The following is a 15,071-nucleotide window of genomic DNA, read 5'->3' on the forward strand; positions in this document are numbered from 1 at the left end:
ATATATATATATATATATACACACATATATATATACACACATATATATATATATATATATATATATATATATAATACAAAAACATGGCTTTACCTCATTTAATTATTAACAAACATTTCCATCGGTAAACCTCACAAGGTGCTCCCTGAATAAAACTATTTTTTATGTAACCTCAACTATCACTGCATGGCTCCTGGTGCCACCAAAAGTCTCTGATAAACAGACAGAAAAACGTGAACATGCAACCCCATTATCAGCCACCCGACTACCCCATGCCCTTCTCAGCCATAATGAAAATGCTGTTTTGACACAGGAGAAGAGTTCGAAGCTCATCGCTCATCTTTATAATGATCCAAAAGGACTCGGTTGGGAATACAAAACACAAGTGAACATTGCGCCCTCTGCTTTCACGTGGATTTGAAGAGTCGAGTCGCGCATGCTGTTGGCACTTGCATTTGCTCCTCACAAGCCAGTGAGAGCTTCTCACCAACGCAGTGCGGCTTTAACAGGACCTCAGCTCCGGAGTTTTCTGCTGGCTCCTCCTCTCTCCGTGATGTCAGCGGCGGGGAGAGGGAGTGAGGGAGTGAGGGAGAGAGGTGGGCACACACGGAGAGTTCATCCAATACTACCGAGACATTTCCAGTTTCGCGCACCGCCTCGGCGAAGCGTCTATCCCGGCTCCTGCAAGTGATGCTGCATCGAGCCACAATTTGATCCAGCTGGAGGAGGGAGGGGGGCGGCCAAGCGATGCAATCTGTGCATCCTTCTTCTTTGGAATTTTTTGCTTTGTTTGTTTGTTTGCAAATTAATTAGTTGCAAGTTTTCACCAAGAAGTGTATTTTTGGATGGAAGTTTTTGACGCACGTTTTGGCGCAAGCGATGTTGACTTAAATTTACAGTGTTAGGGTGATAATCAAAGCTTGGACAAACTGAAGAGGAATTGTACTGGTGTTCCTTTTGTAAAGAAAGTTGTGTGCGTGTATATTCCTTTCAGCTCTCGTGGACAACCGCTTTTTGCGCATGGATAAGTTTTTGTAGTGGATTTTTTTTTTTCTTCTATTGGCATCATTTTTCCCCCTGACGAGGATTACTCCCCTCGTCTTATCTCCACTTCAGCTCAATACATGGCACTTGATTTATTCTTATGTTTCATTTTTCATAATCAGTGATGTCTTTACACGGAGGCACCACTAACTGATTTTTCAAAGCAGCCAAGCGAGAAAGGTAAGACATTTTGCTTTTCATTAGCTTAAATGATGAGATCGAAATTTGTTTGACTTATGTGTCTGTTAAACGATCAATGAGTTTATTCAACCACCGAATTCCAACTAAAAATGTGCCACATATACACCATCACGCATCCATTCAAAGTGGGCATATTAATGCGATAGTGAGCCAATTTACTTGGTTCGTCCCAAGCCCCGCTGCTCAACGGATACATTTGGCTTTCCCCTACGGTGCACTTGTTGTATAATTCGAATACAAGTGGGGAAAATATGCATATTTCACTTATATCAAAATGAATGGATGATCCGATTTTAACAAGTGCGTCGACTTTCTAGCACCGGTCTCTCAGCATCTTGGAAGCAAAGCACGTTGCGTGGGTGCGCGGCAACAAGCGAGATCCCGGTCCAGCCGTACGTGGAGCTGTCACAGACTATAACCTCGGGGGGCAATCACTTTGTTCCAGACCAATTTCCATTTTGCTCTTAGGAGACAAGTTGTAATGCTTCCGTCATCATGTAGCTTGTTTCGGTCTCATAATTGTCTCATACTTTTGCACATAAAATTTCAACTCGTACGACCAGTGGATTGATTCTTAGATGAATGGAATACAATATCATAGGGAAGCTGATACCATTCTTCCCTATGATATTACAGTATATTTAGCCAAAATTAAGAAATAGGCTACATTGCTTATAAACAATTTATACTGCCATCCATCCATGATTTAAAAGTAGTCAACTCTACAGCAAAACAAACATTATTACCAGATAGACTTAACATTTCCCTCATATGAATTATATGGAAAAAGTAAGAAATTCAATATAAGAAAAATGTATGTTGTTCCAGTTCCATAAAGTGTGTGTTGTGTATCCTGTATCATGTTATTGAGCTTACTTTAACACGCTTTCCACTAAAATCGTCTATGCTGCCGCAGAAAATATGTGCGATGCAATACAGTAGTTATAAATGTCAAACGACGGCCACAATAACAAACGTTAAAAATTAATAAGCATGTCTTGATGATGGTAAACCTTTTGATATAGGTCTTATATCAAATGTCATTTGTTGTACATGTTTACCTAATGAAGTGCCTGCTGAGTGTATCCTATGCTACATATTCAAGAGAAAACTTTCTCTGATAGACCCTAAATGTCGCATTCAACACGAAAATTATATTATATTTGGTAAGGTTATTGTCGTTAAAAATAAAATAATTATATATTTTTTTTTTTACTAAATTGACATATCTTGGTATGTTCTCATCATCATAATTGCTATTGAGGAACAAATCTTAAGAGTGAGAAAGTTTGCATTTGTCAGCAGTGACACATGAACATGTATTGACTGCCCTCTTGAGGCCCATTGTTCCAGTCGTGTCAATTTGTCATATAGCTAATGCAGAGGTTAAGAAAGTTAACATGTATATAAACTGAACTGCCATGAAAAACCACTGTGACTGATAATCTAAAATGCAAACAATGTGCGAATTTCTTTTTTTTAATTATCAGCTTTTTTTGCAAACAAATACAGAATAGTTTTCGATAATAGTGTGTCACTTTCAACTTTGTCAAGGTCAAACTACATTTTCCGGCACTTTGTCTATTTCCTGGAGGACTATATCACGTCGCGATTGTCGTAATTTCCAGAGGGAAAACATATGTCATTCCTTTGGAGCTTTTGGAAAATTGTATCGGCTATGTGTACCGGGGAGAAAAAAGACATACCTGGTCTTGTCAGTCTGTCAGCAATCTTTAAAGCTGTCAATGAGAGGACCTCAAGCCAATCAGAAGTCTTTTAAAAATCTAATTTGCATGTAATGGCAATAAAGAAATCCATCCTGGTAAAGAAGTCTATGTTGTCGGGTCATTGGGTTAAACGTAGTTGATGGTTGAAGGTCTCTTTCGGGGTAAAGTCTGACAGTGGTTGTATATTTGGCCTTCCGCTCCAACAGCCAGTACATCCAAACAGCAGGAAGACTTGTCCATCACACTGTCATGGAAAGTGATCCAGTGCAGGCCTGGTCCTCTTCACGTTGTCTCGTGAGGGAAGCTTGGGTTTGCTGACTGAATACAACCCGCCGTCTTGACCTCAAAATAGCACTTCTGGAGACTATTAAAATGTAAACAAAGGAGACACACAGAATGGGTTCTATACTAACCTCTTACTTTTTTCCAATTCATTCTCTTGCTTGGCTTGGCTTTGCTCCACGTGGACAGGACAGAAGAGTCAGAGGAATTGTGACATGCAGTCATGTTGACATATTGTCTTGGAAACAAAGGAATGAAGTAAAATAACATTTAGAAGTGGCAAAGGACTAAACTGCATAATACTGAGACAAACTACTATATAAATATACAGGGGTCTCCATGTCCGGTCCTCAAGAGCCCCTATCACGCCATGTTTCCCTCCTCCAACACACCTGAATCAAATTATCAGCTCATCAGTAAGCTCTGCAGAAGCCTGATGCTGATCTTGATCATTCGATTCATGTGTGTTGGGAAAAGGAACATGGATAACAAGTTGGATAGGAGCTCTCAAGGGAGGGACTTGGAGACCCCTTATTTAAACGGTGCATGCGATAAGGAAAGTATTATATTTCAATCACCTCTCACAAATTATCATAATAATAACAATAAAAAAACAAGACCAGTCTTTTGTTGGATTTAATTTCTTTCAATACTATTTTAGTAAACGTTTAATACTAAGTGTGTGTGATCACATTGATCACAGTACTGCTAATCAAGTTCCTCACTCAAGTATTTTGTCTGATGAAAAAAAATCATCACTTAATTTAATTAATTTAATATATTTGTACATTTACGCTCTTTACATAAATGTGCAAATATTCAACATGTGACCACAAAGTTTATTTGCAATGCAAACAAATTGTCCCACAAAATTGCGCAGGTGATCCTAGTCTAGTGTCTACAATGCGGACATCTTTTGAATTCTGGTAAAATATTATCATCAGCCTACATTAACATTGCCAAGTTATATCTCTCTATCACTGCATCTGGAGCCCTGCACTGACTCAAATACACACACACACACACACACACACACCCCTATCATACTTATGAAAACTATTATCATTTCATGAGCAAGACACAATCTAGATCATTCTTTGATCCTTCCTGTCTTACTTTATTTTCACTGTGGTGAATAATTTTTCATTTAAGGATTAAATTCAAACTTCACCGTGCACCTTGGAGTGTCTTGCCATCGTCACAGTAAAGCAATTCACCGTCTGATATGACACACACTTCAAAGTGTTCCACACTTGCTTATGAAATGTAACTCGTCCATATTTTGATAGAGCAGCACAATACTGCCTGTGCTATTCATAAAGTACAATAGTAAGCAATCCTCACCCTGATCAACGTCAGCTGTCTTCTCTTCTTCACATCCAACTGTTCTTTAATGAGTCTCGCGTGGCCGCTTTATAACACGTATGAAAAGAAACATCTTGCAATTGTTGCCATTAAAAACTGGCTAAATTAAATTCTTATTTTTAATCAATTCCCCTTTGTCAGTGGGCTGTGAGCTTCAATGAATGTGGCTGCCTTGCCAAAGCAGAGGACCCCTGTAGTGCAATTTAGGTATTCATGCCTTTTACTACAGGTTATTATTTGAGTCATGTAAAATAGCAGGGAAATTCATTAAGTATATTTTTCTTCCTGTTCCCAGAAAGTGACCTGTCACAAGTGAATATATTCCGAATACAGTGTCATGTCTGTGGTGGCTGTCATACTTATTTGACTTTTTTTTAATGAAGAATAAAACAAGCCAACATTAGCAAAGTGCAGTCCTGTTAAATGTTCTGTTAAAGTGGAAGTCAGCCTTAAACATTTCTTGACAATAATATGATTATATATGACCTCACTAGTCTAAACGTGAAATTCTGATTAATATTACATTTGTGGAATATGAGTTATGAAGCAAAATCCAGCCATTTTTATCTATCTCATGGGGCGGCCATTTTGCCACTTGCTGTCGACTGAAGATGACATCAATGTTGGTCTCAGGTTCAGAAAACAGGTAATAACCCATCACAGCTCAGCTTCAGAAAACAGGTGAGCTGTGATTTGTCATTGCCTGAGCCTTGAGCAACATTGATGTCATCTTCAGTAGACAGCAAATGGCAAAATGGCCGCCCCTGACATGGGTTGATAGAACATATTATTGTCAAATACATTTTTTGGGGGGGTTGACTTCCACTTTAAAACCCAACTTTGTCAAATCCTTTAAAGCAGGGGCGGGCAAACTCGGTCCTCGAGGGCTGAAGTCCTGCAGGTTTTCGAGGTTTCCCTCTTCCAACACAAGCTGATTCCAATCAACAGGGTCATTTTCAGGCTTATGCAGAGCTTGCTGTTGAGTTTATCATATATCAGCTGTGCTGGAGAAGGGAAACATCCCAAACCGGCAGGACTCCAGCCCTCGAGGGCTGAGTTTGCCCAGCCCTGATTTAGTTGATAGTTTAAAAAAAAAAACTGTTAAAAATAGTTTGAAGTTAAAAGAATCACGTTAGAAAAAGTGGCTAAGTAGCTTACCAACTACAAAATTAAAGTCCATTATTGTCTCCAATAGTATATTGTGTTCTAAATCAGTGGTCCCCAAACACGGGGCCGCGGACCGGTCCCGGGCTGTGGGCCACTTTGGACTGGGCCGCGGCGGGCCACACAGTTGAAAAAAAAAAAACGTACTGTACTTCCGGTGAATTGATTAGCCGAGGCTCAAGACTATTTTATTTTGAAAAGTGACCGGATATTATATATATTATATTGATGTATGTCAGGATGCTAATTATCTCAGTCGCGTAGCGCTGATGCTAATCGACAAGTTAGCCAAATTAGTAAAAAACCGACATATTTGCAACGTTTCTTTGCAATGGAGAAAAGGCACCATGATGAGATAACACAGGAGCCTATGACCAAGAAGAAAGAGAAAGAAGCATGGCTACAGGTGATTTCGACGCATGATGGCCCACTCTGCGGCGCGCGGCTCTTATTTTAGCGTTATGGTGAGTGAGTTACTCATGGACTTTAGATTCTCTGGTGCCTTGTTATGTTGGTGCATTTAAGGAGGGCGCTGCTAATATAGTTACATGGCTTCACATTTATTGTTATAGCTACAAAATACCCCAGTTTTTGTATTGCTCGTATCATTCATAAGCATTACCATATTAAAGCGTTGTTGTTACCCGTGTTATGGTGTTTGTGCTGCTAGTACAGGTACATAAAATATATAGTGGATTTTAGTTCGTTGTTGTAGCCTTTTATTAATCAGCCAAGAATTCAATAAATTTGAGAACACAAATGCTCACACTCGCTCCGCTACACTTGGGTGTTCACAAACTACTCGGGACCGCAATTGTTTACGTTGGAGGCAAATTAGGCTGTCTATTAATAGCTGCTGTCAAGCGTTACAACTCACAGTGATGCGTGTGTGCATGCATGCAAGCACCAATGCGTAACGCCTTCTCCTGCTCAGCTGATGCTCGGTTATAAGGTGCAGCTTATGCACCGCATTGATTCACAACCATTTGACATGAATTGAAGGTCTAATGTGGACAATCTGTCAATGCAAAGTATCTTCCTGCTGTTGGCTTGCATACTGTACTTTTGAGACCCCCAAAAATGACACGTTAATCAAAAGTGATTACATAGATTGATGGAATATGTGAAGTGTTAACCTTTATGTGTCCTCTTGCTCAGTGGATGTTAGCAAAGGTTAATGGTGTAAAACTACCTTTAATTTGCTCACAAAGACATCGGGATGATGGGTGTTCATAACTTGTTGAGATGAGTAGGTCACCACTGCAGCAGGAATTTAACATAATGTACATTCCGGTATTGACGTTATCTGTCCTTTTCTGTTTCTCTCTTCCACTCGCAGGAGACAGAATTGCTTCAGTGGAAGTGAAGCTGCATCCACTCATGAGTATGAACTTAGCAAGTCAGACTTATGTGCTGGTGGTCTTTCTCACCTCCACGGTCTTCATATGCCGGGCCCAGGAGAGAGACTACACAGTGAAGGAGGAGCAACCGGAGAACGTCCGCATTGGGAACTTGCGCAGGGATCTCGACCTCAACATGGACCCAAACATCCGGCTATCCTCACCCCTGCAGTTCAAGCCTGTGTACAAGACAGGCGACGTGCCTTTGGTGCGGGTGGAGGCCAACACGGGAGAGATCTTTACTACCAATCACCGAATCGACAGGGAGAAGCTGTGCTCGGGGGTCTTTGCAGAGAAACGCTGCTATTATGAAATTGAGGTGGCTGTCTTGCCTGATGAGATCTTCCGACTGGTCAAGATCCGCTTCCTGATTGAGGACGTCAATGACAACGCGCCCCTTTTCCAGTCCACGGTCATAAACATCTCCATCCCAGAGAACACAGCCATTAACACCCGATACCCGGTGCCCTCTGCGTTTGACCCTGACGTCGGGATCAATGGGATCCAACATTACGAGCTGGTCAAGGTGAGAACGATCCTTGTTTAATACCAAAGGTGGGCACTTTCATCACTTGTCTCTTTCCGTCATTGATGGATTCCCACATTTTCGGCGAATGTGTTATGACACAAAGCCACGGACAAATATACAGACTGAGCACCGACTGAAGCAGGTTTTCGGTTCTTCTCAATCCATGTATTTTTTTTCAAGGCTTGACGTCATAACACACTTGCCAAAAATGTGGGCATCCATCAACAACGTGAAGAGACTGAAGTGCCCTCTTTCATTTAATGCTGCAGTTAAATATGTATTTGTCATACTTGAGTGCAACGCTGACATCACGCCGAAGCCCTATAAGTCACAATTTGCCATATTTAATATTTTTCCCCAAATCTATAATTTTAAGTCAGTCCTCATGTGCGCGTGTCATTTTTATGCATTATTGACCAATCTAATGGCTTGCTCTCTTAGATGATGCAATGTTAATGGTTAAACAAATATGACGTTTTTGGAGTCTCCTGAAAAGTGATGATTTTGGAGGTACAAGGGTTTGGCCCGACGCCAGCGAGGGTTAAAGGGTCACCAATTTCGGTCCTTGATGGCGCCTATTCTGTATGTTTTAGATGCTTCCCCTCTTCCAACACACCTGATTCAAATGATAATGTTGATGAGCTGATCATTTGAATATTTTTGAATCAGATGTGTTTGAGGAGGGAAACATCTAAAAGACTGATTAATATGAAGGGCTATCAGTTTCATTCACATTTCTGAAATGACAAATTTGCTCAAATGATATTCAATCATGTTATTATTATTATTATTATTATTATTATTATTATTATTATTATTATTATTATTACAATGGCTGAGGGGGATTGCTAACTCGGCTAAATCGACCACAAAATTTGGTCGACAAAAATTCTGCCTCGATTTGCCCTCGGAGGGGCAATTACCCGAGTAATCCAAGGAATAATCAATTGGGTAATCAATTCTACAAAGTTTTGTTAGTGATAGTTATAAATAATAATATACATTTATGTGAAGACACTGACTGTGTTAATGATTTCTCACAAAAATTAGGAAATTCCAATATGCAACACTAGTAAACCTTCTTGTGTACCGACCAGGGGTGTCAAACTCATTTTTATCGTGTGTCACATTGTACTTGTGATTTCCCTCAGAGAATTGTTAAGACTTGAAACAAATACATCTTTAATCTCCTCATCAAATTATTACATACACAGCAATTTGATTGAAAACTATTTCAGAAATCAGAAGCCACCAATAATAATTGTTAAATTTTCTGTAAAAAGCATAACAAAAATTGCTTGCCGTATTATCTATTACAATTTTAAATGTTGCTTGACTTGCAAAATGACGTTATGCATACAATACATGAACAAACAATCAAATTAGGAATTTCTTGACAAATCATCCCACTAAAACATATTTTCTAGGCAATGACTGAACATCCTCAATCACATCTACTCCAAAAACTCCCACATAATGTCTTTTAGTGGTGAATTAGGTAAAAGTACTGAAGCATGGATACTGATTCCCCCATGGACTCTGTAAAATAAATTACTTTTAGTGAACATTAGTGCCTTTTTGTGATTCATAAAATAAGCGGCCCTGTGCAGCAGACACTAACACATAAAGAATAGTCATCAGCAACCCCATTAGTGAGTATGCTTCGACTCACAGACTGTCCTGTTGCATCACACCATGCTGAACAGGGTTTCCTACCTTTGCTTTCTCGATTGTATCCCCCCCCCCCCCCTAGATTCTTCCTCTCCATTTCAAACACCCACCATCGCTTACTACTGCTTTCTTGATTGCTGTATAGCTGCAGTGCATTTCAACACAGAAAATGAATTATCTACCTACGTTGCGAAATATGATTATATATACCATAAATATATCATGATGTCTACAATGTTTTATAAAAGTCATTAATGCTTGCATGTGCTACATTATGAGAAAATGCTGCCGTATCATTTACAGAGCTCAAAACATGGGGTAGAAAATGCAGACACAGCAATGAGTGAATTGCCCAATTTCCAGCAACCGGTTGCATGGTTTGAATGTGGTAGAGTAAAGCTGGTTAAGAAAAATTGCACAGTTTAATGCAAGCAGATGCAGAATGAGGGAACGCTTTTCATCACCTAACTGATATTAAACTATGTTCCTAATGGCGTCACCCCCTTATTCGTAAAAAGTAAGATAATATCATGCTTTGCTCTAAACAGTCTCGACAGCACTCCTAGGTTTGTAGAAATATTAATATTGAAAAAAATAAATAAGACAAATTATGTTTAATTTTACGGCGTTTGCAAGCACGCTGGAGGAAAGCTTAGACATGGTAAATAAAGGGATATATAGTGTGACAGAAATGAAAAGTCTATCTTGGAGTCTCAGATTAAGTTGACATTGTGTTGTTAAAACCATAATCATCAACAGCCGTGTCTGCTGTAATAGCAATTTGCATTTTTAAAGAGTCTCCCCACTTCCAAGGCCTCTCCAGCGCAACGTCCTGAATTGCTCATGCCTGGAAAATCACCGAGCAAATGTTCTGCTCATTACAATGATCATCTGCCATCATTTCCTTTGTCCTTTTTCACAATATAAAACGCTCTAAAAGTCGCCTAGGCTGCTGTTGTATTATCTTTCACAGAAAGTTCCTTTAAGAGCATCCTTGGCACACTATCCCTGATTTATTCTCTCTCATTATACTCACATTGTATTTCAGATTAATTTCCTTGTGTTCCTGGTTCCATATGTAAAATTCAGCAGGGATCATTAAAAAGTGACATTTTCAACTCTGGTGGGGATTTTTTTTACTCTAAGAATGTAGGAGAAAGCCAAGGGTTTAGTAGGGAAAGAGGGTGCAAGCATTTCCAAGAATAGCTATTGGCTGCTAAGCCATCCTTGGACTACCAATATGCGGTCCTGTGAGATTTGTCTGAAAAACACCCTCAGAATGATACTGTAGTTTGCCCAGTTTTCTTGGGTCTCACAGGCTACAATGTGGAAATTACCACCATTGTGTTTTACAAACTCACTGTCAATCCACATTTGGTGTGCCTGAGCTTTCCGACAAAACATCTCTGTGCATCATTACAGTTTTCCCATGCTAAGGGGGGAACTGTGTAATTCTGTCCCACACAGTGTTCCAATACCACAAACAAAAGTTGGTAATCAGGCTTTTGAGAGCAGTTCTGGCATTGGTGTGGTCCAGTGGAGTGTTTGTCACATCACCTGAACTGCAGAGATAGGCATCCTTTGAAATGGTCAAGGTCAAAAAAAGCAATCCCATGCATGAATGGAGAAAAATGAAGAAGCAGATTATATCACTGTCCAGTATTCATTCCTGGGATAATGCAGTATCCAACACTGAAACATACTTTGGACTGAAATATATTCTACTTTAGATTTTTTTATTATTTTTTGCTTGGAAGCTTGGCTTTGCTTCTCTAATACTGACCCCTTTTCTTATCCCACTGAATGAATTTGCAGCATCACACACTACATTAAACCGACTTTCATCTGTGTCAGCGTCTTCATACACATTTAAAGTGGGTGTCTTGTTCAAGTCGCCCCGTGTAGATCATTGTGCTGCTGCCGGCTATAAAGGCTATGTCTCGCTGATAAACTGCATGATGAAGTGTATGTCTGCAGTTTAGCTGGCTGATTTCTATGGCTCCTAGATGAAGCATTCAACCACTGACCTTGTTTATTCCACTGTACATTGGGCCGGTGGATGTTGTGGTTTTATAGTCTAAATTCTGTTAATGCCCAGAGACAGGCTTCCACGCTAATGCTATTGCGCAACAGAAATAGTATACAAATATGGTTCTTCTTCCTCTGATATCTGGAGATTACTATAATCAATTCAGTTCTTTCATGTGGCTTTGCATCAACATCTCTCAGCAACAAATTCAACCCCCATCAAAGAAAGAGCAATTATGGAGCTTGTTTGTGGTTTAAACTTTTTAATGAAAGCTGTATTAAAATAGCTTGATTTTTCTGGATGGAGAGTTCACTAAGGATTGTAGAGGAATGAGAAACTAAGGCTACGCTGACTCTAAGTTCCTAGTGGATATGGCAGATCCACTTGTCCAAAATCTTGTGCGTGGCGGTATCTGGGCCATTTTTTTCCCTCCAAATTCATGTCTTGAATTTGTTTCCACAGTCTATCATGGTATCTATGACAGGCCGTGAGGGGATGTGGCTGCTGAGTCCCATAGGCTCAAAAGACACAATATGGTTCAGCCTCTGATCTACCATGAATACAAGTACGGAGTCCCTCCCAGTTGTTATGTTCTGTCAATTAATGTTTGATATTATTTTTTGGCAGCAACAACTGTAAGTCAGTAATCCGTCAACATGGAAAAGAGACCCTTATTAATGTAGGGCATATTCTCTTGTTTGTGCTTCAGTCAATTTCTTACATTGCTTTCTTGCACACTTTACAATTGCTGGGATTCTCTCTAACCTGGAAATACATGCACCACCAGTGGGATTCGTGAAGTTTAAGGGTGGCCCTAATTTTCATATGGTGGAGTTTTTGTGTCAATTGTGAATTCCATAGAGATCAGCCGTTGGGCAGACGGTGAGTGTATACGGGCCAGGTGTGCCTCTGTCCAGGCCATGTCCGCACGAATCAGACGAGTTGGCCGAAGACAGTCATCATCCGCCGTCAGCGGCTGTGAAATGACTCAAAACTTGCAATAGGATGTTTAACCTTCGAGAGGAGCTAGACTTTAGTAGAGCTTCCAGCGTGCAAAAGACAAAAGATGCATACGTCTCTGGGAAAATAGATGTACGGCCAGATTTGTGAACGCCCTCATGTTGAGGTCACTCCCCCCAGATTTCATGAAGGTGCGTAAGTGACACACTTAACTCGGCTGACGATGAGAGAATCTGTGCAGCCAAAAAAGTGTGCAGCAGCATGGCTTTACTGACTTAAGCACATGGGTAAATATTCCCCTTAAACATAACACTCACTCTCTGAGTGAAATTATTTATGCATGCCAAGTAACTCTTCACTCTCTCTGTCTCTTCTCCCTCTCTGACTCAATAACCTTTTCAAAATCGGAATATTGGCAATATTATTTTTATATTATAATACACAAATGCAAAAACCCAAATATGCTCTTATTATTCGATCAGGTTATGCATATAAGAGTAACGCTGTCCACTCACGATATGTAGACACTAGACAGGCTATCCTGAATGTTTCAGAAAACGTAATTTTGACCTTAACCCAAGGTTTCTGTTTATTTGTGTGAATACTGACTGCATGTAAATCTCTCTCTCTCTCTCTCTCTCTCTCTCTCTCTCTCTCTCTCTCTCTCTCTCTCTCTCTCTTACAGACATTAGCATTGTAGATACTGTACATAAATTAACTCAATCACTCCCAGCCATTTTCACTGAATCAATGCCCTTCACATCCAGCTGTTTTACTGGATTTTGACTGATTTTGCAATGCCTACAGAATATTGTGTTCTGTTGCTATAAAACATGGAACCTACCAAAATAAAGATTAGAGTCTCTTCTTTCATCAGGAAAAATCTATCTGTTTCCATTTTGCAGCAATTAGCATTAGAATATAGTTAAGTTTAATCAATATTCACAAATCTTTTTAGAGCTGTGGGTAAATCAGCTTGTTTTCAACATGGCCCTGGTTGATCTCTTATACTCTGCTGCCACCTGCTGGCCGTTTTTTTAAATAACTACCATTGCTTCAACCGTGCAATTAAGAGGCTGCATCAAAGCTCTTCTGTATGCTCTAGCATAAAAACAAAACAAAAAACATAAACATATAAATACGTTTTTGGGACACTTAAAACATTTAAAATTGAACGTATTTATATGTTTTGGGGAGCAAATGAGTTAAGCACATGGCTTATCTTAGATTTAGCAAAAATACATATAAATACCACCTCCAAGTTTTGACAACTCAACATCCACAGCAATTACAGCTTGTCCCATGTTGTCTCAAGACTACCCCATTGTTGTCTGAAACTGTTCCATGGAAAATAGCATAAACATAGCCAAAGATGGCTGGTTTATCTCAACATTATAAAGAGGTGCAAGGACTTGTGACGGTCATCACCGTCACTATAGTCCCTCTGATATATTCACAACCAAATCTCAATCTCCTCTGAGCTTTAATAGGGTCATCAAGTTTCTGACCAAGGGATGCATCTGTTGATAATCTATGGTGCTCTCTGGAGAAGAGAGGTGAAAAGTCACCCTTTGCTCATCATCTGCTAACACTTCCTCTGTTGGCATCTCTCAGTCATTTTAATTTAAATTAGGCAGATTTGATCACATTGTGTACTCCCACGTCCACCTTAGTGCCCTAATCCCTATCTAATCATCTCCAAAAATGTTGGCTCATTAGTGTGGTATGAATGGAAATTCCTTAACGTTCTTGAAATACTGTAGCTGTTCAGTACGTGCAGTGACAAACAGAGCACGCTACGGTGTGACGTGTTCTGCACGCTTAGCAGTTAGGAGCTGCTTCGTCCTTCTTTCTCAGCCTAAGGGTTTCGAGTGAGTGATTCCTAGTAGTATTTTGGCCTTCCCTTGGCCCGCCTAAGATCTTATCACAATCCACCAGACTAATTCTGTATTCAAGAGTGTGCGCAGCCTGTGAGATAGCTCTCCTCAACTTATTGAAATGCACGGAGTGCTGTCTTGTCAGCTATAAAATTGTGTGAAACCAAGACAAAAGCATCAAGCAAATGCTGTCTCATAAATCATTGTGCAGCGTTACTTTTGACGCATCCTAACTCAACATCCCACTATTAATATTAGTATTTGTCAAAAATCATTGTGCCAATACTAAGCTACTGTGCTGTAGCAATAAGCCATTCAAACAACGGAGAATTGAAGAGTATTGATGAGCAAGAGAGACCCATGATTGCTCCTAGAAATAGGTCTGTTGTGCATTGTGCTGAAATTCTGTATATTCTCATGCAAACTTTTAATGCCATGTCTCTGCATTCCTGCAAGACTTTTGCATACCATAATGTACCTCAAAAGGTAGCCGAGAGATCATTGCTGCTGCGCTGGCTTGTTTTTAAGTAGTTCTGTCAATCGTGTTGACAACACTCTGCAAGCAATTTGTTTCTGAGTACACAATAATTTACATGTTGCACCTGCACGTTCCCATGTGTCGACTTCACGCTGGCACAAGGTCGGTCCTAGATTCTATAAACCTTCGAGGATTCTTGTGTACACAATTTCCCAACTTGAACAAGAAAAATGTATGTATCTTAATCTCATTTGATGGCTGTGCCTAGACGGGAGTAATCACTTCCAACATTATGTGCAGCATGAAGCTTATCTTTTTAAAGAGAACCCTGTTTCTTCTTTTAC

The 15,071-nt window shown here is 39.9% G+C and overlaps 1 protein-coding gene across 3 annotated transcripts in view; it reads left to right on the forward strand.

Annotated features, from left to right (window-relative positions):
- The first annotated feature begins 548 nt into the window (after nt 1–548).
- Nucleotides 549–15,071, forward strand: part of pcdh11 (protocadherin 11) — a 150,713-nt gene continuing 136,190 nt past the window's right edge. Inside the window, exons 1-2 of one of the 3 annotated variants that reach the window (XM_086084578.1) lie at nt 549–1,224; nt 7,123–7,709. In XM_086084578.1, the coding sequence (XP_085940704.1) occupies nt 7,164–7,709 (546 nt within the window). In that variant the 5' untranslated portion in view covers nt 549–1,224; nt 7,123–7,163. The remainder of the gene's footprint in view (nt 1,225–7,122; nt 7,710–15,071) is intronic. The other 2 variants (XM_086084576.1, XM_086084579.1) reach the window with 2 other exon arrangements.

This window comes from Leptonotus elevatus, chromosome 9 (assembly GCF_054856555.1).
Source record: "Leptonotus elevatus isolate MCC_2025b chromosome 9, RoL_Lele_1.0, whole genome shotgun sequence".
Taxonomy (NCBI): domain Eukaryota; kingdom Metazoa; phylum Chordata; class Actinopteri; order Syngnathiformes; family Syngnathidae; genus Leptonotus; species Leptonotus elevatus.